The sequence below is a fragment of the Equus asinus genome, chromosome 5 (genome assembly GCF_041296235.1).
Source record: "Equus asinus isolate D_3611 breed Donkey chromosome 5, EquAss-T2T_v2, whole genome shotgun sequence".
NCBI classification, from domain to species: Eukaryota; Metazoa; Chordata; class Mammalia; order Perissodactyla; family Equidae; genus Equus; species Equus asinus.
In genome coordinates this window covers 68,061,563-68,088,025 of record NC_091794.1, presented here as the reverse complement: position 1 = coordinate 68,088,025, position 26,463 = coordinate 68,061,563, and the positions used below count along the sequence as shown (strand labels likewise).

Genomic DNA, 26,463 nt, shown 5'->3' with positions numbered 1-26,463 from the left:
TCATATTCTTTATCTCTTTTAATCCTCTCAACTGTGCTATAATGTAGACGTTATTATTCTCATTTTTTAGATGGGGAACCTGAAAATCCAATTGGATGACTTGCCCCAGGCCGCCCAGCCAGGAAGGGGCACAAAGTGCAGGAGATAAGCTGCAACGTGAGTGCACCTCTGTGCCCACCTTTCTGATCCTTCAGCACCTTTCTTCTCTCTTTTTTCCTTTGGTATCAAAAACTTGGGCTTCCAAGCTTTTAGTTTATCTTCATCTCTGAGGAGAAAAATATTTTGAGCAAGTAAATTAAGATGGAACTAAAACATCGTGGAACCATCAGTACTTTTTGCAATTATGTTTTACAAAAAATTTAAACGTCATCTAGGAGTATATTTTGACAGTCTATGACAAGGCCAGATAGTACATATTTTAGGTTTTGCAAGCCATACACCTCCACGGTAGCTACTTAACTCTGCTGTTGAGACTGCATTTACAAAAACAAGTGGCTGGCAGCACTTGGCCAACAGGCCATAGTTTGCTGACCTCTGGTCTGTAGGGATCCAAGTTTGACACCAGAAGCAAGAGATCAGCCTGCTTATAATCACACTTCCTTTCCTTTCAGAGCCTCAGTTTCTTTGCCTCTAAGACATGAACAATATCTATCCCTTCACTGTGAGACAAGACTGATCCAGCTAGTGTTTGGCATTAGGAGAAGAGCATGGCAGGGAGGGGAGAGGGTATCATAGCATGAACACTTTTTGAGCACCTCTGTGTCAAGTCTTAGGCTGGGTACTTTACATATGATAACTAATTTGGTTTTCACAGTAAGCATTGTAGCCATCCTTTAAAATAGTCATCCAGGTAATTTTACAAAGTAGGAAATGCATGGGGTCCGGCCCAGTGGCGTAGTGGTTGAGTTCATGTGCTCTGCTTCGGTGGCCCAGGGTTCACAGGTTCGGATCCCCGGTGCGGACCTATGCACTGCTCATCAAGCTATGTGGGCAGCATCCCACATACAAAATAGAGGAAGATTGGCACAGATGTTAGCTCAGGAACAAGCTTCCTCTAGCAAAAAGAGGAAGATTGGCAACAGATGTTAGCTCAGGGCCAATCTTCCTCACAAAACAAAACAAAAAAGAAATGCACGATCGGAGAGCTGGGTATTTTGTCATGGTCACGGAAACAGTGACTATGAACCCAGGTACATTTGACTCCAAAGTCTTTGGTCTTTCATCATGCCTGCTTCTTCAACACATTTCTTCCCTGGCATGACAAGGTGACCAATATGTCCGTAATTGATATGAGCAAAACAGGACCCTACGCCGTAACTCAGCTGTATGTCTGTGGTGTCTGCACACCCGAACACTTCAATAACGCTTCAGTGGGTAAATCATAACCACAGGGATGTTACGTCAGAGGAATTTTTGAGATTTTCAGAGACATTGTGTCACGATTCCCTTCAGGTTATAGTCATAAGTGTCCAACAGAGTGTCAAGGACTCAGCATTTGAGCAGCATCAAAGATGAGCTTAGGGTAGGATTTCAGAAGCCTTTCGGGCCTCGCCCAGGGATCTGCCATCCCTGTCTCTTCTCAATGTCTGTCGCCTTCAGAGTCTGTAGCAAGGAGCTCAGCAATCACTCCTTTTCAACTGTCCGATGGTCACGTTTCCTCTCTCCACTTTAGCTTCCCAGAAGTTGGGATTCAGACGGATAGTCCAGTGTGTGGCCCACGAGGTGAGCACAATGCAGGCATCTAGCGAGTGTTCACGGAGAACCTCAGGCACGCGCTTGTGTGCAAGGAGCTATGACTACGGGGCAGGCAGAGCAAATGCGTGCTTTCTGAAAAGTTTGTTTTCTTTGCTGATTGTAAAGCAGTCTATCCTGAGTATTTAAACAATTGGAAGCAGAAGTGGAAAGGAGATAAAAGAAGCGTAATCTGACCTCTCAATGACATCCAAGTTTCCTTCTAAACATGTTTCCAAGCACTTTTTAAAACTGAGTTGAGATGATACTGTACATATAGTTTTGCACTTTGCTATTTTTCAATTGCATCATAAGTATAAGCATTTCTCCACGTCACTGGAAACTACTAAGTACATATTTAGTATGTATTTAAATGGTCATGTTGAGTGCTACACCATAATATACTTAGCAAAGTACTACATATTTGATAGTTGGGTGGTTTTAAGCATCTCCTTTTTATAAATAACCCTGAGATAGACATTTCTGAACATAGAATTTTTTCTTTATTTTTCCTTTATTTTTTCATTAGAGATAATTGCTTGAAGTGGAATTATTGGGTTAAGTGAAATTCATGGGATTCTGGATACATATTGCCAAATTATTCTTTCAAGGAGAGCATACCATTGTATACTCGTGCTAACCACATGAACATTATGGTCAACTTTGTCTCCTTGTCGACTTATTTTAGCTTTTCTAGGGATCTAGTTTGAGAACGTAATGAATTTGGCAGGATGGGGATTGTTATTGCTGTATTAAAGGTTAAGAAACTGAGGTTCAGAAAGGTAAGATGACATGCCGCGGGGCCCACTGGTGCCACGTTGTAGAACCAGTTCCCGTGTCCTTTCCCAGATGCCTCCTTCTTCCTGCCCTCATTGACTCTAGCCGATGTTCTAATGAACAAAAGGAAGTGAAATGTAAAGAGAAGTCTGGATCACCTAGCAGCAATTTAGTCCAGAGCTGTATAGGCTACCCCTTAATCTAACCCCTACCAAGACATGACATGCAGACTAGGCAAGCTTAGAAGAACTCGGGTATCATCTTCCTTCTCTCTTCTCATTCCAAATTCTGCTACTTTCCATCTATGTTCTGCCTGCTACAAATGCCTTTAATAATTGGTTTCTCTGAGGCCAAACTACTAAAGGTTTACTCTATCACATGAAAAAGAAATTGGTCAGTGTATAACAGAGCTAAATATCATTTAGTCATAAGATATTCCTTGCGTACCTCCCATGTCTTAAGTGCTATATTTGGAGCTGGATAACAGGGATGAAGAGGATCTGGTTTCTACCAAAGGAGTTTACAATTTAATAAAATCCTCTTAAGTTCTCCCCTGAAATATCTTCCCCTCTCTTTCATTTCTTTCACTGCCCTAGAACGCATTTTGATCATCTTTCGCCTGAGCAATAGTAACTATATTCTAACATATGTTCTGTTTCTGACTTTCTCTCAAAACATTCTGTAGAAGGGTCGGGTTACTCTTCCTGAAATGTGACTCTGGTTATATTCTCCTCTTGCTCAGGGTTCTGGACATTTGGCAGTAGTGCAGAAGAAAATTCTGAAAGAGCCCTCCCAATACAAAATGACTAGATCCTGGATAAAAGTTTTTTGTTTTGTTTTGTTTTACAAATTGCTATCCTTTACACTTAGAGTAAGTACTACCCATTGTACCCCCACCAAATAAGCTGAAACCAGAACAGAGAGCAGCAGTAAGCAGCATGCAAGCACAAAAGGCACATTTGTCCCGAGGAAAATGCTAGTATCAGCACCACAAATATTTCAGAAGATTGAACCTTAGATCAAGGGCAAGGTAGGAGTTAAGGCAGATTGTCATATTGGACTTTTAAAAAGCCAAATTCAGTTCTATGGAATTTATGGGAGACACAGAGAATGAGAATATGGAAAATAGAAAAGTAAAGGATCAAAAATGTATCCTGGGCAAATACTAACTAAAAGAAAGGCCAAGTAGGTATATTAATATTGGGCAAATTAGACTTTAAGACAAAGAGCATCTCTAGGAGATATAGCATGGTGTAGTAGTAAAGAGAATAGATTGGGAGTCCAGTTGCTTGGGTTGGAATCCTGGTTCTATCACTTACTAGCTGTGTGAGCTTGGGTGAGTAACTTAACCTCTGTGCCTCAGTTTCTCTTCTATAAAATTTGTATAATAATAGCATCTACCTCAGAGGATTGTTGTGAAGAGTGAAAGAGTTAACATATCTTAAATGTATGAAACAGTGACTGACCCACAGTAAGAACTATATAAGTGTTATTTTTGTTATTAATAGTATTAGGGATAGAGATGTCTAAAACACAGTGAAGAAACGGCTCACTAGAAGATAGTTTTAATTTTGTATGCAACTAATAAAAGAGCCTTAGAATATATAAAGCAAAAAATGATGATAGAACTTTTGGAAGAAACTGATAAATCTACCATCTTTGTGTGAGATTTCAACCCATTTCTCTCAAATATTGATGGATCAAGCATCTAAAAATTCATGAATCTACAGAAGATTTTAACAAGAGGATTAACTCATGTTTAATTTAAAGGATTGAAAGGATAGAAATTGAGCCCTGTATCAAACAATGAGAAAAGTGACTTTTTTCTAAAGTGCACATGGAACATTTACAAAAATTGACCGTATACTGTGCATGAATCATGACTCAGCGTGTCAAAGTACTGGTATCAACTACCTTCACAGCATACTAATATCATATTAAGTACTTTTGCAGACCACAATGCAATTAACAGAGAAATGACACTGGAATAGAATAGAGAGCATGGAAACAGACCTTCAGATAGATGGAAATTTGCTATGACAAAGATGGCATTCCAGATCAATGGGGAAAATAGGAACTATTCAATTATTCATGCTAGGACATTTATCCATATGGGAAAAAATTTAATTGGATCTCTACTCCACTATAAATACAAAAATCAGTTCCAGATAGATCTAAGGTTTAAGTGTAAAAGGCAAAACTTTAAGTTTTAGAAAACATGGGACTCTATCATGACCTAGGGATAAAGATTTCTTTCAAAGATACGGAAAGCAACCATCATAAAGGAAAAATTGAGAAATTCAAATATGTTAAAGTTAAGAATTTCTATTCGTCAGAAGACTTGAAAGGAAGTTGAAAAGGCACACTGCAAAGTGCGAGAAGATATCTGCAACACAAGTGACAAGGGAGCAGCATCTCGAGTGCAGAGACTCCTGTCTACAAAGGAAGAGAAACAGGCCGGGAACCCGAGAGAAAACAGGCAAAGCCATGAACAGGTCTTCTTTAGAAGGAAAGATATGAATGGTGAATAAACATATGAAAAGGCGTTCAACATTGTTAGTAATGAAGGTAATGCAAATTAATATCACAATGAAGTAGCGTTTTATATTTACTAAATTGGCAAAAATGTAAGAATTCTTTCTGTGCTAAGTGTTGGTGAGAATGTGAATCAATTCTCCCTGTGTATACTGCTGGGTAAAATGTAAATTGGTGCAGCCACTTTGGAAAACAATATAATTTGCATTTCTTCCCCGTTCTAAGTGTATATATATCTCCTATAAAAATTCTTACACATGTTCACAGGGCACATGAATAAAAATACTTGTAGCATTCTTGTTCCTAAATGCAAAAAATCTGGAGCTGCCCCCATACCCACCTACAAGAGAATGGATAAACTCTGGTATATACGTACAATGGAATATCACAGAACAGTAAAAATAAGTGAACTACAAGTGTTAAAAAAGGGACAGATTTTATGAGTGAAAAACAGAAGTTGCCCAATTCTATATATAGCATGATACCATATTTATAATGTTCAAACTCCAAATGAAGAATGTATTTTTGTCATCTGTGTTTGATAACACCATTTTTGTTTTGAACAGGAAATGAAAGTCATAAAGTTTAGGAGAGTGGTTATTTTGGGGGAAAGGCAATGAGAGAGGCTAGGGGATGCGTGCAAAGTAGAGAAGCCAAGGCATCGGCTATGTCCTGGTTCTGAAGTTGACTGATGGGTCCTGGGGAATTTATTTTATCATGCCTTACAACTTACATATGTTTCTTGCTTTCTTTTGATTTTTATAAAAATCATACAATTTATTTTTAAGAAAAAGAATACATTCTTAACTCTAATTTGATATTCCAGGGCCCTTCTCCATCTCATGCCAAATTATATTTCCTGCTTTGTAACACTCTCTTTCCTGAGCATGTGCCTCACGGTCCAATGAAAATACCCAAACACACGTGTTTCTATTTACAAAGTTGTGCACACCCCCCCACACCCACCTGCCTACCCTCCCCTCTGTCTCTCTTCTTGATCCCTAGTCCCCATCTGTCAAAATGTTACCCATCCTTCCTGCTTCAACTTGGCACAGACACTTTTCTGATCCCTTAAATCCTATGCAATAGGAAATGGCTGCCTACTCTGAGCTTCCAGATTATTTTGCACATATTTCTCAGCAGGTTCTTCTTTGTCAGCTGATTTAAGAAACTGCTTTGGTATGAGGCCACATGATACAGTGGGGAAGCCATCGTCCCTACCTGAGGGACTTCCCATCTAGAGGGGGAGACCGGCAAGAAATAAGACACTACAACTATGAGAAAAATGTTCTGATAAAAAAGGGTACCTAACCCAAACGGATAAGGACAGCAGTAAAAGTCTGAATTCACTTTTAAATAATGAGGGATAAAACAGTTAACCAGGCAAAATGCATGGCAAATGGTGTTACAGGTAGAACCATTCTTTTGTTCTTAAATTCTCATCTCCTTGGAGAGGCCTTCCCAGCTATCTACTCTAAAATGACTATTAATCTCCTCCCAACACACACACCCTATGTCCACTCTCTTTCAAAATATTCAAAGCAACCAAATTCCAACGTGTAATTATATATTTATTTTTTTGTTTATTTCTCCGTCTCTCCAATCAGGCAGGAACAGGAATTATATCTGTTTTGTTCACTGCTTTATACTCAATGCCTGGCAGACAGTACATGCTCAGTAAATATTGGCTGAGTGAACTGATGAGTCTGGAACAAATGTGAAGGTTTAAAGCGGCTGGACAGCTTGTTGAGTTTGAGGAACTCCAGTTCGTATAGCGTGGATGGAACACAACAATCGTGGGTGAGCGGGAAGTGCAGGTGAGGCCAAGAGTTTGCCAGGGGCTGGATCATGAATGAACTTCATGTCCTCCTAAGCAGTTTGGATTTCATTCTGGGAGCGATGGACAACCACTGAACATTTGTAAGCTGGTGGATGGCAGGTTTTGTGACATGATCACATTTGCCCTTTGGAAAGTTTGGAGAATAAACTGAAGTAGCGGTGAGGCGGCCGTTTAGGAAGTTGTTGCAGTAGCGCATCTGAGAAGCAATGAGGACCTGCCTTGTGGCTGTGCAGGAGGGATGGAGAAGTGGGGCTGCTTTGAAGGTTATTGGAACAGAAGAGGCGCAGGGCAGGAGGGAAGGAGCCGTCAAGGACAATGCCTAGGGTTTCGGTTTGGGCAACTGCGTGTTTACTGCAACAATCACGAACACAGAGACTAGAAGAAAGGGGCCATCTTTGGACGGGAGGGTTGAGATTATGAGTTATTATGGAATTCTGAGTCTCACACAGTTATCCAGCAGGCTTATTAGAGTGGAGGAGAGAAATCTGACCTCAAAATGTAAATTTCGATATTATTACCATAATGATTACACTTAAAGCCCTAGGTATGGACGAGATCATTCAAGAACATATAAAGGAAGAACTGAACTGAAATAGGAAATCTGAGGAACACATAATTTTTAAGGAGATGAATGGTAGAATTAGAACTCACACACACACACACAAAACCAAACAAACAACAGCCAAAGATGAGGAATAGGAAATAATGATAACATGGAAACCTGGGGAAAAGTTAATATTTTTTTCCTTTGAAGGATGGCTTAGTCCACAGTTTGAGACACTGGAGAGAAGCCAAGTGAGATAAGGACTTAAAGGTATCCACTGGATTTAACAAGTTATTTGTGACGTTACCAAAAATAAGTTCACTGGTATGATAGGAACAGAAGAGCAATTGCAACGAGTGTGGAAAGACGAGCAGACGAGAGCTTTATTTGCAGCCGTTTCGTTGAGAGGGAAAAGACAGATAACAAGTAGCCAGAGGCGGAGCATGAGCTGCAGGTGCTGTCTTTTTTGATAGATTATAGTTATTTAGTCTTTGAGAACAGAGGTTCTGTCAGAGAGCGCCTGCTGGCCTCCAAGTTGCCCTGTACATAGGAGGTTATTAAATAAGCGTTTGTTATGCTGAAATGAGTCTCTAAATTCAAAGAAATAGATTCCAAAGCTCCAGTGATTTTTGAATCACCTACCGCTGTTAGATCATCTACGTTCTTCATTGTTTTCCCTTCTTGGTGGGGGAAATATCACAAGTTGACTTTTCATCCAGTCTCCAAGGATCTGAAGAGATGGCCCTCTGATCATATTTAAGAAAGCTTAACAAAGGAAATGGCTTAAATAGCAGGGATGCCCAGTGAGGTAAATTGACTTACTTGGACTCTTTTTCGTTTATGTCCACATCATCATAGATAATAACTTCTTGAGACCTAAGTTCTGGGGTCAAGATGGGAGCAAAATAGTCCATTATTAATTATGGTTTATACAGTCGCTGGATTTCTAAATTATGCACAATTACCTAATTATCCAGGCACATCCCAAGCCTGTTTTATCAAAATCTGATCATAGAATGCAGACAGGCTGGAAGGATCAAAGAACAAAAAGATTCTCCATTTGGGAAGAAATTCAACTGAGAGATTAAAAAAATTGATGTCCTAGTACCTCAAACACACACGCACATATATATATTTATACCAATTTTATTTCATGCAGATCTCCAGAAATATGAAGTGCTGAAAGGATAATTTTTAGACTAGGTTCCCATCGTCTTAGAACTGAACAAAAATATTATACTGCTGGAATAGTGAGAGAGTTTTCCTTAATTCCTAGGGGGAAGAAACCAGTTTAATAGAATATTAATGTTGATTTTTCTCCCATGATTTTTCTTTCAAACCATTGGCAACTACTCCTTTATAATAATCTTGCATAAAGTTGAATCTGACATGGTGCATCATCATAATTAGACATTTTCAGTGTGGGGTATTCGCATTCCCTGCTTGGTGCCCCACACAGAATTCCATAATGCTCAAGCGATTCACCACCTCAACTAGTTTCAGACCTTCCGGCATATTTATTCATAATTCGTATTCAATTATTCATAAATTTGGATGGGAGTACAATGCATGCCTATTCTAAGTTGGCCATTTTTTTTCTTTTGACACAGACCAAGGGTATTCTGGGAGATCTGTGATTTTACAGGTTTATGGAATCTTCATTTGTTATTTAGTTCAGCAAACCCATATTTGTGGAATATAATATACATTTGAATTGCCAAGTCAAAGTGAAATCAAAGTAGCACCATGGCTAGAGCCCCAAACCAAAAGCAGAAACAACAAAAGTCATGGCCCTCTTTTACTGACAGATTCAACTTACCGAACATGTATCGAGAGCATACTGTGTGTCAGGCACTGTGCTCATATGTGCACTGTTATTTTTATAGCAAAGCAAACAATATGCCAGTGACCATCTTTGATTCAATAGTATGCGGACTGCAACATAATCCTGTTCAACGTGTTACGTCGTAATTGCAGCGACCTGGCTGTCCAGTCCTTCAGGAGGCTGTGTGGTACGTATCATGTAACAGGCAGAGACTTCAGCTCACATCCCGGAGCACTGAGTAGGGATGTGGGTCCTAGAGCCTCTCTAAAGAGGGGTGATGTCTATTTTTCTGGTATTTTAAGAGGCCTGATATATGGTAGGCACTTGAGAAATGTTACTCATCTTCCCTAAAATAAATTATAGTTGTGTAAAATGTTTTCTTTGATTTTGATGTATCAATTTTTCATTAGATGTGGAATGCAGGAAGGATTACTTCTTCTCTTTCCCTGCCCCTGAATCTGCTAATGCTGAGTAGTTTTGTGTCAGCAAAAGCAAATGTCACTTACCTAAATCAGGCAGCGAAATGGAAAACGCACTGTTGATTGAGAGAAGACACCAAAGGGTTAAGGGCAAAAGCTGTGTTCAGAAAAGTTAGCTGATACATCTCAAATAACATTGAAGACTGGGTTTCTTGATACAGATGTTTCTAGGCGAAGATGTGGAGCAAACCTTCCCTGCAGCTTTGTTCTGACCACCCCCCCCCCCATCTTTTGAAAATGAGCTTAGTAGTCCCCAGTGATCACCTGTGCCCGCTTCCTGACTAGACAACCTCAGGCTGTCCCACAGCCCTGCTCTTCTCCATCCACAGGATTCTGTCTCTGCCTTCTAACCTTCCGAGATGCCATTAGATCCATCCGATGTGGGATAAGTGTGGAGAGAGAGAACAATTCCCTGGAGACTCTGGACCCTAACTGTGTGTATGTTTAAGCCAAAGGGATGACTTGAGGGGAGAATTCCAGGCGAGGCGGAAATGGAAGATGATGCATCGCTAAATGGGAAAGGATGTTTGGCTCAGGTAGATTGTTTGGTTCCCCTCAATCTCACAGTTAAGGAGATCACATGTGAGGAAGCATGATGTGGTAGAAAAAAAATCCACGTATTTTAAGCAACTAATTTCAGTTCAGTCCTACAGGTATACTGGGGACACTCACAACGGGCCAGGCCCAGGTGCTGGGTAAACAAAATGATCAGACACAGTTTCTGTCCTGAAGTAGCTTGGGCGTAGTGACGGAGACCAAAAGTAAATTAACACAACCCTCTGATAAGAACATCATAAAGGAGTGTCCTAAGGCACAGCGCCTCCAGGAAGCTCAGCTAACCGTCCTGTGAGCCTCAGCCCCTCATTTCTAAAGAATCCCAGCACCTAGCCTATAGAGTTACCTTTGTGTTGGGTGAGCGTACCTCGGTGCATGTGCCTGGGACACTGTGATGCTCAGGGAGCCCTGCTGTATGTCTGTAAGACCAGACTGGATGCTGTCAGGATGTGGCATGCGGATAGGGGGCAAGAAGAACATGGTCACTGGAGTCAGAGACAGCTGGAATGGACTCTCTGTTCTGCCACTTATCTACTTCCTTGGGCAAGACTCAACTTTTCAAAGCCTTCCATCTATGAAATGGAGAGACAAGTTTCCATCTCCCGGGTCATTGTGAGGATTAGAGAGAGCACGTGGGAAGCACTTAGTGGACTTCCTGCCCCCACACCTATTAGCACATATCCTGGGCATCTCCACTCAAGGGTCCCTTGCTCGAGGAAGCCTTTCCTAACATCAGTTCCCTTCCTCTTGTTTAATTGGATCAGAGTGCTGGTAGCTCCTATTTAAACATAGAAACCGAGGTCACAAAAAATCTATTGTGATATTTCCTTCCTTTAGGTCATTTATTCATTCAGCAGGTATTTATCGAGTGTCTGTCATGTCCCAGGCACTGTTCTTCATTGGAGATACAGCAGTGGAAAAAACAGTCACAATCCCTGCCCTCATGGATTCTAGTAGAGTGAGGCAGACAGAAAACAGGAAATTTGTGTTCTATCAGTAGGGAAATGTATGGAGATAGGTGCAACTGAGAAAAATAGAGCAGGGTATGGGGACAGACGGGCTGGAGGGGAGGGTTGGTTTGCCATTTTTCAGAAGATTGTCAGGGAAGACTGCACTGATAAGGGGCCTTTTGAGCAGAGACTTGTAGGGAGGCAGGGAGGGAGGGAGCCACACAGATATCTGGGGAAGCACATTCCCCGGAGAGAGAACAGCAGATACGGAGACCTCAAGCCAAGGTGGGCTTGGCCGTTTAAAGAAGAGCAAGGAAGACAGTGCATATGGAACAGAGGGAGTGAGAAGAGGTTTACCATTTAATTCCCGTGTAAAACTCACAGCATAGCTAAGGCTGGTGGCATTTCATTGTTGGTTTATTTATGCCTCCATCAGGCAATTTACTAATGACGATCCTAAAAGGCAGTGGGGGCAGGGCGAGAAAAGATTGGGAGTCTGTACTCTTTTTAAATGCCACATTTGCATGGGTGCAACCTCCTTCTGAAGATGAGGCAGTAACCTAAGAGCTGGTCTTCAGCGGAGGAGCCTCAGCCGAAAGGCTTGGCAAAGGGAAGCAAACAAGTAAATAAATAAAATTCTGTATCACCTTGGCATATCTACATGCTATTAATTGAAAAATTAAAGTAGAGAGGCAGATTTTGGCAATGTGAAAGGGAAAAAATCTTAATAGACCTTTGTAAAGATGGAAGATCCCTCTCTGCGGGTTGTGCACTGCTCCTTCACAGAGGTGTGCAAGCACGGCGGCTCGGCTGGCGGGCCGCGCGTAGGGCAGCTTGTGCAGCGGGTCGGACTTGGGAATGTGGACGTCTCCTCTTACCCTGAGGGTCTCTGCTCTAAGAAAAAGGGTTTCTCAGTAGTATTAATAGATGTTACAAGATGTGCACAGGATGTTAGGGGAACACAGAAGAAAGACAAGTAATCCAGGTTTGGGAATCAGGGAATCAGGGAAGGTGGGCTAGAAGGGGTATGTTTGACCTAATTTTAAGAGAAGAACAGAACTTCCATAATCAAAGGAGGTTGGAGGAGGGCAGTGCGTTCCAGACCAAGGGAATGTCACGGTTAAAAGCAGGGAGGCACGAAACAGCACGGCAGAGTCAGATCCATAGGATGTGTGTATGGGGTGGTGGTGAGAGTAAATTTCAGTGAGGTATGGAGCTGGACAAGTAGGAAGGGGGACGCCATAAAAGTATTTACTTGCCATGGAAGGGGGTTGGATATTTTCTCTAAAAGTCATAAGGAGTCACTGAATAGTTCTAGGAAAAAGGAGATCAGGAAAGGAAATGCATTTGAAAACATCGGCATCTTACCTAGATGCAATTTAAGGGACTGCCGGGATCACGCTAATAATTTTTGTCAGAAGCATCTGACCTGCTAAGGCTGGGTCAGCCCTCGGGTCTCAGTGACCACTGGAGCTAAACTCACTCCTCTTCCGTGGTCGGGACTACAATCGATAAACCCCATATTCTGTTCGGTCTCTTGGTGGATCTAAATCCAACAGACAACTAGACTTACCATCACATAACTTTGAGGTTTTATCATTGAAAAGAACTTCAAGGCAGAATAACAGAATTCCTTGTCAATATATGTAAGGACTTTGGGCAAATTATTTTACCATCTCCTACCCTCATCAAACACAGCTCTCTGTCTCTATCTCTATATCTCCGTAGATTAGAGAGAAAAGGGCCTCCAGACACCCCCCGCCAGTCTCCCCCGCACTGCGTGCAAAAGGAAACCTGAGCCCTGCAGGTGCGAAAGGAAGTGATCTGTCCACGGCTGCACGCGAGCAAACGGAAGAACTGAAACCAGAAGTCAGAATGTAGGTCTCCCGCCTCTTTCTACTCCCAGTGAATTTGTAACCTTCCCAAACATCGCTAATTAGCCGGGGTGATCTTGGAGGGTCCTTTCCAGGTCTAAGACTTTGAGATACACAGACCATTCAGCTGAAATGTTCATCTCCCCTCTCCACACATTGCCTCCTCAAGAGGGGCAAATTAGAATATGGAAGTGTAGACAGATAAAACCACTGGAACTTGTAGGGCTAAGAAAGCATAAAGGGACATAATTAATATCATAATGCTGAGTCATGTCAACAGGAATATATGCCAAGGGTAATGAGGAAAGTTTCCTTTTTCGACTTTGCTTAAGACTCTCCCTCTACCCTTGTTTACAACCTTTTCTCTTCAATTTTTTCAAAAGGGACATTGTCACTTTCTCATTGTATCTGTGGGTTTGGTTCACTCAAAAACTGGCAAGAAGGAATAGGTGATAACCAGGGCCTTGGGTTCCGGTTTCTGATATCCCTTCACTGTTTCTGGGAACAGGATGGAGAGCATCAAGCTGTGTAAGTACCAGGCCGAAGCTGCTAATTCTCTCCTGGAAACAGAGATAAAAAAGGACTTTTTACCTTAAATTTTCTTTCGACTTGGTTTTCCTCATTTTAAATTTATCCTTTTCTTTCTTGAAAAATCTTTGCAGTCTCTTAAGAGCTTCTTTTCCATCTAAACTAAGAGAAATCAGAGGATATAAATAACATGGCGTTTGAGAGAGTGCTAGAGATGGAGGATTATTGTAGTCAAAAGGACCAGAGGCTTCAGTCTCATTTCCAAAACACAGCCCACTCAAGCAAGAGCAAGAAAACGCCTTCTCAACTCCTGTGCGCGTCTTCTTTGTTTAGAAGCCGACATGAAGTAGCACACAGCAGTCAGCTATGAAGGGAATTATTATATTTCAATACAAACTTTCATCTACTCCAAATGGTCTCTACTTTAGGGCGCAAAGTCTTCTTTTTAGAGAAGATGCTTCAGGGAAGCATAGTGTACAAAATATACTAGAAATGCATTATAAGAATTCCTGGCTTCTGAAACTCACGTCAGTGATTTTTTAACTTACAGAATGATAATACAACAAGGGTGGTACATTGACTGTCCAGTTGATGATTAAAATTCTTCCAAATATGCTCTTGGGTTTTTTAGTGGGGTAAGGAGAGAGAATGATACACCCACACCATCCCAACCAGCATTGATCCCCTCTTTTGCCTTCAGCCCTCGAACTTTTTGCTTTTGACCATAGCTGTTTCCTTTCCATAATGTGCCCTCATAACTAAACTTGATGAACAATACCCGTTTGAACAAATATTATTCTTGATAACACTGAATTGTTAGATATTAAATTAAGCCCAAATCCCAGTGACAGTCTTATTAACTTGCAAAGACACAGGTAAGTCATAACCACTGACTTCTTCCCAAAAAAGCACGTACAGAATTGAAGCATGTTATTGATATTTACCTCTCCTTTCTCACTTATTCCCAAAGACAATATCAAAGTCCTCTGCTCTGGGAGATGGACATTTCTCAAAAGAGAAAGCAACGTGATTAAAAATTATAGCGTAAGATTGTACACAATTACAGGTATCCTGTTGGTCACAGGCAGTATTACAATGGCTTATCACCCCTATCTCTGTGCAAATCCTCCCTATACATGGTGGGGCGGGAAGGGGAGCCTTCGTAATCTCTGGTTTTCCTAGACTAACAGGAAGTAACATTGACTATGAAGCCAAGAAAGAGAGAAACTCACTCTATCTTTGAGTAGTTGCTCTTTGCTTTGTAGATATCTTCATACGTTTCTTCACTATTTTCTTCTGAAAATTAAAAAAAAAAGTATTTTCTTCTGAAATTTAAAAAAAGTATTTCATTCATTATAAGGGCAATAATTCGGATTTATATTTAACAAAAAAATTATTGGATACCTACCAGGTCCTAGGTACTTTGATCTTTTTCTGTTAAGTAGTTTTTATTGAAACACACGCACAGGTTTTTACGAGCATATGGTAAAAATAACTAACCTCCATAAAAGTATGTACAAATGAAAATTAATATTTGTTTCCACCCCTGATTCCAAGACTGATCAGATTTAATCAAAGAAAGTTCGTTTATCAACAAATCCCTTCCTTCTACCCTCCCCCTTTGCATATTTAATACGGAACCATCGAAGTCTACTGAACGTCAGACATGGTGCTGAATGCTGGGGAAGGAATGGAGACCTAGACACATCTTCAGTAATCTTTCCCTTCATAGCATGGCTTTAGCCGAGTCCGACACACACACACACACACACACACACACACACACATATATATAGCCCAACACAGACATACTTTGAGTCTACTCTGGCAATGAAAGATTTTCAAGTTCAGAACTTGAATCACACACAGTGAGCTCAGGAGAATCACTTCTCTGTGCCTCAATTTCCTTATTGAAATGAGCATACTGTGTTTAATGATCTCTAAGATTGTTTTACCATCAAAAATTCTGACATGCTAAGAAGGACAAAAATAACCAGAGTAGCGGGGCTGGCCCCGTGGCCGAGTGGTTAAGTTCGCGCGCTCCGCTGCAGGCGGCCCAGTGTTTCGTTGGTTCGAATCCTGGGCGCGGACATGACACTGCTCATCAAACCACGCTGAGGCAGCGTCCCACATGCCACAACTAGAAGGACCCACAACGAAGAATATACAACTATGTACCGGGGGGCTTTGGGGAGAAAAAGGAAAAAAAAAAAAAAAATCTTTAAAAAAAAAAAAAAATAACCAGAGTAGCATTTGATTATCCCTCCTCCATTGCCTTTTTATTCATTCACTCAACAAATATTTTTTGGAATATCTAACATGTGCCTGGCATTATGCGAGGGGCTGGGGAAAATGGTAAACATAAAGAAGGTAACCATCTAGGAGGGATGACAGTTATTAATCAAAGAATCACATAAGTAGAAGATTACACTGTGACAAGCAAGTCAGAGAAGCTAAAAGAAGGTCAGCTCAACTGGATCTCAAAGATGCAGATTGAGTAGAGTGTGAGAAGAGGTTGCAGAGGCAGCTAGGGGCAAACCTCTCAAGCCTCTAGACCATGTAAGGGCCATCTTAAAAGCACTGGGAAGCCATGAAAGTGTTTTAAGGAAAAAGCATTCCTCTAATCAGACTTGCATTGTGAAGAGATCAGGAAGGAAGTAATTGCACAGTGAAGTTGTTTTTATGCCACAGGAGTGCCCCCACTTAGCAGCATCTTCACCATCATGATTCTAAATGCATTTATCAGCACATACCTGGACCTCTTCTATTAGCTCACAGTCACCCTACCCAATCTGTATTATTAAAATATGTATATACAAAAGATACCTTATCACTAATCAGCCACAAAAACTCCTACTGACAGTTTCAGATGTCTTCCTATACTTACCATTATCTGAGGCAAACGAGTTAGCGAAGTCTGACTTCGGTCTGTGGGGAGGAAAGATACCAAGACCGTCACCCTGTTGCACCTTTAAAATCTCATCACATTCGTCTTGCTGAAGGGCTGGAATGTGCTTACCCCTCTCTCCCAGGGTACTCAACATCATCGTAAATCTCCTCTGAGATGGAATTTGGCTGAAAGGCTCCTTGGCCTGGGATTTCTTTAGTCACCTCCAAGGCCTCCACATACCCACCTGTAAGGAAAACAGAGAAGCCCCTGAAGAATATCTCACCAACAGCTACTATAAATGCATTCACATGCATCATTGGCAATGGAGGTAGTGAAAAGGCAGATTAAACGTGCTAAAACTGGATTATAATCTTGATACGTGTGGCCGTCTGGCAAAGCACTTCACCCTGCAGAGCCCGTTATGATTCTCTGAAGCTGGGATAATGATAGTGACACCTGCTCTCATGTGACTGTGGTGAGCATGAACACATTTTCAGGAAGGGTGCTAGTTACCCAGTAAACCAGTAGCTCTCCCCTCTTCTTTGATGGTTCTTCTTCCTCTGATCCCTGACCTCAACTGTGAAGGCCTCCAGTGCACAGCCTGGGGCTTCTCGCCCTACATCCAGATGACATTATCCAGTTTTGTGGTATTCTCTCTTAAAGTACAACTCTTAGACAAGTTCATTGAGCACATGTCAACCTTTATGATTCACCAGTGATGGAATTAGCCAGAAGATAGTGTGCCAGGTTGAAAAATGTATAGGGATTGTTTGTACAAGTAGCTAGCCTGTTAAATGCACGTGCTGGTTTATTTGCAGAGCTGTAAACTTGTCATAACCATAAAACTGCCACTTTTTTATCAGTTGGCATAGGTTAACATTTGGAGTATGGGTGATTCAGACCTCTTTTCAGACACGAACTATTAATCAGAAATAAGTAATATATCTGAGAAATAAACAATAAGCAAATTGACTTGTCTGTTAATTAAATGAACCAAGCAACAATGTTTTATCCCCTGACAAGAAGTCAACTAGCATATGGGCCCCAAACTGTCTCAATGAATGTCAGCTCCTAGAGGCGTCGAGGTCCTGCTGTTTCTTACAGGCTTATTAGTAAATTTCTCCAGCACAAAACAAAGACGCTGAACACAGTTGCTTAATTTTTATTTTGGGACAACTTTTTTCTTTCTTTATCCTTCCTTTTGGCTGAAGCCAATGTAAAAGTTTATGGCTTCAATTTAAAAACACAGACAACTCCCAAATTTACATCTCTAGCTTACACCTCTCTCATGAATTCTAGATACTCCATCAGCCTTCGCACCATTTCCACGTGGTTGTCTAAACATATTATGTTCCAAAACAAACTCATCGTTTCTCTCTGTGTATTTGCTCTTCCTGAAGTCTGCCCCACCTCAAGAAAAAGTGCCAACCCATCCTTTCAGTTACTCAGGTCCAAAACCTTGACACCCCTCTCTCTCCTATCCCACTTCCAATCCACAGCCATGGGTCAGCTCTACTTTCAAATTATATCATGAGTCCAAACACATCTCAACAACTCTACCACCGTGCCCTCCTCCAAGACACCATCACCTCTCACCTAAATTATTGTAACACACTCCTACCAGGGCCCTGATTTATTCTTCTACATGCTTCTGTCAAGACAGCAGCCAGGATGATTCTTTAAAATGCAAGTCAGATCATTCTGTTCTTGTGCTTAAAAGCTTTCGTTGGTTTAAAAAATCTCATTTAGCATAAATGCCAAAGATCTTGCAATGGTCTACAAAAGCCCCTCCACTCCCTGGTCCCTGTTCTCTCTCTGACCTCCTCTCCTACAACACTCTCCTTCAGTCACTCTGCGCCAGCTACACTGGCCTCCCTACTCTTCCACCAACACATCTAGCAGGCTCTTGCCTCAGAGTATATTTGCCTTCCTTTTCCTCTTCTCTAGAACATTCTTACCCTAGATACACACTTGGCTCTCTTGCTCATCTACTTTGGCTCTTTGAGGTCATCTATGAGCACTTTAACACTGCAACTTCCACTACCGCCACCTGTTTCCCTAATTCTCTTTCTTTGCTTTGTTTTCTTTCCATAACATTTGCTACATCCCACATAGTGGATCTTTATTGCTTATGTATTTATTATCTGTCTCCTCTGATCAGAATGTAACCTCCCTGAGGAGAGGAATTTTTGTCTCTTGTTTACTGCTGTATTCTCAGCGCCTAGAACAGTGCTGGGCATGTAAAAGGCACTCAAATATTTTTTAATATTGAATGATTTGAATGCATATGTCTTCTAACTAGAGAGTTTCACATATTAAATTTATAGTGTTTACTGTTATTTTAAAATTTATATCTATTGTCTTATTGCATACTTTTTATTTGTTCTATTTCTTCCCCATATTCTTCTTTCTTGATTGACTGAGGTTTCTTCTCTTTTCTTCATTCTGTTTTTTCATTTCTATTTCTTTAGAAGCTATATGTGCTATATCTGTATTGTAACAGTTACCATACTATGTTTTAAGTTTTAATTAAAGTATAATATAGTCGTGTTGCATAATGATGTTTTGGTCAACGACGGACCACATATGCAATGGTGGTCCCATAAGATTAGTACCATGCAGCCTAGGTGTGTGGTAGGCTGTCCCATCTAGGTTTGTGTAAGTACTCTCTATGTTGTTCACACAACGACGCAATTACCTAACAATGCATTTCTCAGAACGCATGCCCGTTGTTAAGCAACGCATGACTGGATACAGGAAAGGGCACAAATCATTAGAGTACACCTCAATGAATTTCCCATATTGAACATATTCATGTACACAGCACATAGATCAAAAAATGTAACATTGCCAGTGTCCCAGAGCTCCCATCTTGTGCTCTCTTCTGGTCACTATTCCCTCCCACAAGGGTCACCACTATCAACTTCTAATACCAAAGGTAAATTCTGCTTGTTTTTGAACTTTATGTTAATGGAATCATTCAGAATGTGCTCTTTGGTGTCGCCTACTTTCATTCAATATTATTTTTGTGAGATTCATCTATATTGTTGTGTATAGTTATAATTCGGTCATTCCCATGACTATGTATTCCATGGTGTGAATATACAACAATTTATTTATCCATTCCACTTTTGATGGCTAGTTGGACAGTTTCCAGTTGAGGCTATTATAAAAAGTTATGCTCTGAACACCTTGTATAAGTCTTAGTAAACTGAAGTCTGCGTTTCTATTGGGTATAAGAACAGGCATGGAATTGCTAGGCCAGAGGCTATGCATATCTTGGGCTTTAACAGGTATTGCCAGTTTTCCAAAGTGATTATCCTAATTTTCAGTCCCGACAGTGTAGGAAAGTTCTAGTTGTTCCATAACTTCACTAACACTTGATATTTTTAGTCTTTTTATTTTAGCCATTTTGGTGGGCATGTAGTGATATCGCATTGCAGGTTTCATTTGCATTTCCCTGAAACTTAATGAAGTTGCACAGTTTTTCATAACATATTTGCCTTTTGACTATCCTCTTTGGTGATGTGCCTGTTCAAATATTTTCCCAATTTCTCTAAATTTATTTTTTTAATGATTTATTTCTATTTTATATTTTCTGGATACAAGGATGTTTATAGAAGATTTATGTATTTCATATATGAGTCCTTTGTCAAATAGATATATATATGTGCATATATGTAAGATATATATATATACCCTGTGACTTGCCTTTTCACTCTTTTAATGGTATCTTTTGTTGCATATACCCTAGCTACTCTGTCTTTTAAGGCTAAAATGAATTAATCTTGTTACTTTCCATTAAAAACTTTGGAATACTTGAACTTTGATCACCTTCCCAATGTATTTGCTATTACTGTTCAATATTTTAGTTCCCCTCCGCTCAACCTGACATTATTATTGTTTTATTCAGTTGCTACTTTGCTCAGATATCTTTCTTGCATCCAAAATTCTCTATTTCTTCTTCTTTCTTTTTGGGCCATTGGTCTTTTCCCTTTATCGGCTTTTAAGATACTTTAAGGTATTCTCTTGTTCTTTGATGTTCTTCAGTTTCTTTAAGATATGGCTTAGTGTGGATTTCTTTTATTTTTTCCTGCTAGAGAACTTTAGTGTTCATGGATCTGCAAATGGATATCTTTTTAACAATCCTGGAAAATTATCAGGCATTATCTCTTTTACCTACTTTTTCTTCTTTCCCATTCTTTCTAGTGTCCTTTTATAGAACCCTGATTTGATGTTATTTTAAGGCTTCTCATTCTCTTCTCCATGACTCTTATCCTCTCATTCTTTTCTATCATTTCCTTTGTGGAATGAATTTTGGATAATTTCTCTAGATTTTATCTTCTAGTTCACTAATTTCCTCTTCAGCTGTGTCTAATCTGATGTGTAATTCATTCACTGGATTTCTCTATCAACTGATCAATGATTATTTTTTGCATTTTTCAAATCTGTTTATTCTTTTATTTTTAAAGCATATTAAATATGCTTATCTTGTTTTGTGTCTGATAATTCCATTTCTGTAATATCTTGCAAATTGGTTTCTTTTTTCTGTTGTCCTGCTTGTTTCACTTACTGTGACTTGTTTTCTTGCATGTTTAGTTATTGTCTATGAACTGTTAATTTTTTAAAGAATTTTTTTGGGGAATTATTTGAAACCTGGGAATAAAAGAAGGCTCCATTAAAGAGGATTTATGTTTGTTTCTAGCAGTTGTCTAGAAGGGCTACCAAGCTGGTACCACTTTAGATTCATTTGGGTTTCTTTTGGACCATACAGATAACGTGAATTTGAACTGAAGATGTGCATGAAGATGAGCTTGTGGTAAGAGATTCTTTTTCCTTCGCCCAGCACCATGGTCAAAATGGGCAAATTTCCTTTGCTCAGTGGGGTTTATGTCTTACTAATTCTCTTTTTGTTTCAATCAAAAGAAGTAATACTTTTGACTTTGTTCATTTTTTCAAAAGAGGCCTACCTGAATAAAAGGAGTATAGAAAAACATTCAATTGTATTTTTTTCCTCAAAATTTTCCTCTGTTTTCAAGCCCACTCCCCTTGACTAAGCATTTTGTGCTACTCATCATAAGTATTCCAAAGACTTCTTAATGAGTTCAGCAACTCCCTTGTGCTTTAGCAATATGTACAGATTACTCAGAATAATCTTCTTCCAACTCTTTTCCTCATGGTATAATTTCCAAATCTGTAGTGACTCCTCATAGACAGTACATAATTGCATGACAATGGCTCTCAGCCCCATATTCAGGGATGTCCTTTAACTCTTTTGTTCACTTCAACTTGTTTTCCTCCTTTCCATTCTTTTTCTTTTCGAGTGGTGTCAAACTGATTCTGATTCCTAGTGACCATGTGTGCAGTAAGGCAGAATGCTGCCTGGTCTTTTGCGCCATCATCTCACCTTCTGATGCTATATCAGACAATACTCTGCTGCTCTTCTCAGGGTTTTCATGGCCAAGTTTTTGGAATTCAGTGGTCAGGTCTTTTTTCCTAGACTGTCTTGGTCCGGAAGCTCTGGTGAAACCCATCCGCCACTGCTGGTATTGAAATACTGGTGGCATAGCTTTCAGCATCACAACAAAATGCAGCTGCCACAGTATGACAACCGACAGCAGGGTGGTGTGGTTCCCTGACCAGGAAACGAACCTGGGCTGTGGCAGTGAGAGCGCTGAATCTTAACCACTACACCACCAGGGCTGGCTATTTTTTTCTTTACTCCAAATAATTCTATCCACTTCTCATCTTAAAGCATGGTTTTTAAATTAACGTTACCTCTGTGCTTTCTCATGTGTCATTTACTTCATCAGAAATGTCTTTCTTTTCCTATTTTTTTTAAATTAAAGAATATTTCTTTTATTGTGGTGGGAACACACGAGATCTACCCTCTTAACAAATTTATCAGTACATGATACAGTATTGTTAACTACAGGCACAGTCTTGTTTGTTCTTGAAGTGTAGCCCTTTGGAGCCTCAATTTTATACAGGAGTCTCCCATTATAAACTCACTTTGGGCAGCCCCGGGATAGAGCTCCTGTCCTCTGCATGCCACGCAGTCAAAACAGGAGCCGGAGGATTCATTCAAAACCCTCACGACAAAAGTAGCTTTGGTTCTCACCTCCCAGGGTTCCTGGTTACTGTAGGCGTGTGCATGCTTTCTTTTTATATCAGTTATGTGATACTTTTATATCTTAAAAAAACCTTTATTCTTCACTTTACTTCTTTCTGTGAATCATTCAGATTGTCTAATCCACTACACTCTCAGAAACTGAAGTTCGATTTATTCTTTCATTCCTTCACTCACTAAAGTTTTCTTGGGTGTCTCCAGTGTGCCAGACACTGTGCCAGGTTACAGAGACACAGAGAGAACACCAATGGTCTCTGATCTCAAGGTGCTTACAGTATACCATGGGAGACAAACACGTACATCATGAATTATAATGTAAGGCATGCTGTAATCTTTCAGAAAAAAATTAACTGAAGAGAGCTAACAGTTTAGCATACAAACCAGACACTTTATACTCAGTGACAGCCATCCCTGGGAAATAAGTAGTAGCGTCCTCATTTGCACATGAAAGTAAGCAAGTTTTCCAAGATTACGGGATTAGTGTACAGTGGTCTTGGGTCCCAGAAATGCTTGGCTCCAAAGCCCAGGATGGAAACGTGCTCATTCAGTTGCTGTGTAAGTGTCAAGGAGACAGGGAGAAGTGAGGAATTATGGTCCTTGGAGAGCAGGAAAGAAGAGGACAGACTAAGGAGAGGGAGGCCTTAGAGGAAGCGACTTTCAAGATAGATCTTGAAGGATGAAAAGGGCATCAGCAGGTAGAGAATGAGCATGACGGCACTGCAGACAGAAGAAAGAGACTGAGCAAACTTCTAGGGCCGTTTAAGCACATGACACAGCAAGGTGAGAACAGAGCGGAGAGTACGCAGGAAAGGAGGCATGTGCCAGGGATGAGGCCAGCTAGCCTGGAGGCAGATTTTAAGGGGCCTTGAGTCCATCTTATGATTGCTGCAAATTTATTCTTCCCATAACTCTGATTCCAACACTTTAGGAAACATCAGTGGCTTACCATGGATTATTGGGTTGGAGGGGACATCTGTTTTATCTACCTAGTGTCTATTTTTTTTTTTTTTTTTGATAACAGCCCTCTTATTTTCCTTGGGAAACCCTTGAATCTGATGTTATGTAGTTGTGGTAGAACTGACTCTGCCCTCAGTACCAGGGGTGAGTTTATGGCACAGGATGAGTCAATCAAAGCAGCCGAGCCCCAGTTCACGGCTGGTTCAGGGGTGGCATGTGATGCAACCAGGGTCAATAGGACTCAGAGCCGGGCTTTTTCTTCTAACTTGGGAGATGATAACAATGTCTAGTTTTCCTCTGGGGTTCCTAAGAGGATAGGGTGTGAGCCTGTCACTGCTAGATGCCATCCTACCTCCACAAGTGGAGAATTTGTCTGACAATGGAGCCAACCCAGAGGGGAGCAAAGGCAGGAGTGGGAAAAGTGATACTGAGCCCTTGTGACATTGTTTGTGTCCCTGAATCCAGCCAAGCTGAGATGTTCTGCTAGGCGCGTCTTCTTTTCTCTTTTGGCTTAACCCAGTATGACTTGATAACTGTTTACAATCAAGAGTCTTGACTAACATGAAGGTAAAATGCAACCTGAATAAAGTCAACTAACGATATCATGTCATGTCATCAGTGTGTCAATTACTTGGGCCTACAAAAGACAACAGGAGCTGGTAGATAGAAAGAGAAAGGAATAAACATTTGCCGAGTGCCTGTTACGTGACATACTGTCAGATTTGGTCCTCATAAAACCCCTGTGAGGTCCACGTTATGGTCCCTTTTTAGAAATGAAGAAATTGAGCTGAAGGAATATGAAGTTATTCACCACACAGCTGATAAGTATTAGAGCCTAGATTCGAGCTCAGGCCTTCGGCTTGTTAATCGAGTGCTCTTTCGACTACTGCACAGCTGGCTCACTGGTGCAAGTTACTCTGTACATAATAGGTATTCAATAAATATTTATCAAAGAAAGTCTTGGACATGCACAGCTTTAAAATAATTTGGTGATGGTGAAGGAACCAGAAAGAAATGAACTTACCGTGGTCTTGCGAGAGCCTGGCCAGCTTCGGGTCCTCGGGACAGGCCTGTGTCTGGATGACGTCGATTACAGCGTCCTGCTTCCCAGGCTGCACGTTCCTTTTACCGCTGTGGACTTTCATCACCTGGACTTTTCCAGGTGTGCCGTCATGGGCACCCACCTAAACACATGCAACAGGGAGAGAGTTGAGGGGCTCCGATGACATCCTTTCAGTTCTCTGCTTACTTAGGCTGTTCTTCATTCATTCATTCCTCATGGATAACACTTACTTATTATTTTATTTGATGCTGTGCACCACATCTTTTGTTCACCTGTGAATGGCCAGTGAATGCCCGGCACAGAGGCTGGCTCACAGTCGGCAGTCAGGAGATTAATGGAGCACTGACTACCGGGCGGGCTCTTTGTACATTCTATCTCACTTAATCTTCGTGATTCTCCGTTATGAAAATATCATTAGTCGTCTTGATAAAGGGTTTAGAAAGGTTAAATTACTTGGCCTCTGGTCCCACAGCTAGTATTCTACTGAGGCAGGACTTGACCCCAGAACCCTGTGCTCTTGACCACTAAGGGATGCTGTGTTCCTTTTGCCTGACATTTCATCTCTCTACCTGCCATTCTTCTGTTTCTTCTCACGCCTTTCCACACTCCCTCTCCCCAGCATTTGTCAAACGCTTACTAAGGGTGAGGCAACATGCTAAGCTCTGGACATAGAGAGACGCAATGGACGTGGTGGCTTACCCGCTGGTCATGGAGACAATACACACAATTAACGAAGGTATAATGTGCCCAGTGTTACTTATGGAAGTACTGCTTACTGAGATGGAAACAGAGAGGAGGGGAGGTCAGTTCTCTTAGCTAGGAGACAGAGTGGGGGAAGACTTCAAAAGCAACTTTTATTAAACTGTACCTTAAAATGTAAGCAAGAGATTGATAGAGAGGATAAAGGACTACCCGGCAGATAAATCAGCATGGGCAAAGGCCTGGCTATTAGTGTCCTTGAAAGGGCAGCATGGAGGCTGTGGAGGAGGGAAGCACTGAAGAGAACGGGGGAAGAGATAGGGGGAGGAAGACTGGGGATGGGCTGAAAAGGGGAGATGGAAGGGGGCTGAGTTACGGAGGGTCTTGCATGCAAGGCAAAGGGTGTGGGCTTTATCTCATAATCACGGGGAGTCAGGCAGCAGAGAAACCTGATCAGATTTGCATTTTGAAAAGATCTGGGTAGACTGACATGAGGAGACGCTGGACAGAGAGAAGAAGTAGAACATTTCTGGCAGCCTAAGTGTTTTCTAATTCTCAGATGAGAGTGAGAGAGAGGGTTACTGTCCTTTCCTCTGCCACAGAGTGGGCATGAGGGTTGACTGTGATGATACATTGGGAAGTACTTGGAAAAAGCTAAAGGAATTGACAGTTATAAGGCATGGACTATCCCGAGTTCTGGGTGGGAGCTACACAAACTCAGAGGAGAACAAAAGGAGGGGCCCACTTTTAAGTTACACAGCCAAGAATGAGTTTTCTAAATTGGGAAACATGACAAGAAAGTAATGAAGTCAATGTTTCACACAAGCATGGTGACTGCCTTCCTTCAGTGCAGCCCCGATGGAAGCAGTACCCGGCTTCTCTGAGGGCTGTCCTTGGGAATGGTCTCTGGAGTCAGTTTGAGTCACAGTGGATTATGTATCTACTTACTTATAATTTATATTTGACCTCAAAGAGTACTACCCAGCTAGACCACCCACCACATTCACCTAACATAGTCTACATAACTTTCAACAATTTCCAAAACTCCAACCCACTCCATGAAAGTAGGAACACGTCCCTTTGGTG

The 26,463-nt window shown here is 41.0% G+C and overlaps 1 protein-coding gene across 9 annotated transcripts in view; it reads right to left on the bottom strand.

Annotated features, from left to right (window-relative positions):
* Positions 1 to 26,463, bottom strand: part of FYB2 (FYN binding protein 2) — a 117,131-nt gene that overhangs the window by 8,646 nt on the left and 82,022 nt on the right. For 5 of the 9 annotated variants that reach the window (XM_044770878.2, XM_044770877.2, XM_070509817.1 and 2 more), the window contains 8 exons: positions 24,640 to 24,799; positions 16,658 to 16,772; positions 16,526 to 16,566; positions 14,871 to 14,934; positions 13,702 to 13,800; positions 9,759 to 9,787; positions 8,250 to 8,310; positions 179 to 265 (listed from right to left, as the gene is read on the bottom strand). In XM_044770878.2, coding sequence (XP_044626813.2) covers positions 179 to 265; positions 8,250 to 8,310; positions 9,759 to 9,787; positions 13,702 to 13,800; positions 14,871 to 14,934; positions 16,526 to 16,566; positions 16,658 to 16,772; positions 24,640 to 24,799 — 656 coding nt within the window. Of the gene's footprint in view, positions 1 to 178; positions 266 to 7,852; positions 7,968 to 8,069; positions 8,174 to 8,249; positions 8,311 to 9,758; positions 9,788 to 13,386; positions 13,671 to 13,701; positions 13,801 to 14,870; positions 14,935 to 16,525; positions 16,567 to 16,657; positions 16,773 to 24,639; positions 24,800 to 26,463 lie in introns of those variants that run through there. The other 4 variants (XR_011503371.1, XM_070509819.1, XR_011503372.1 and 1 more) reach the window with 4 other exon arrangements.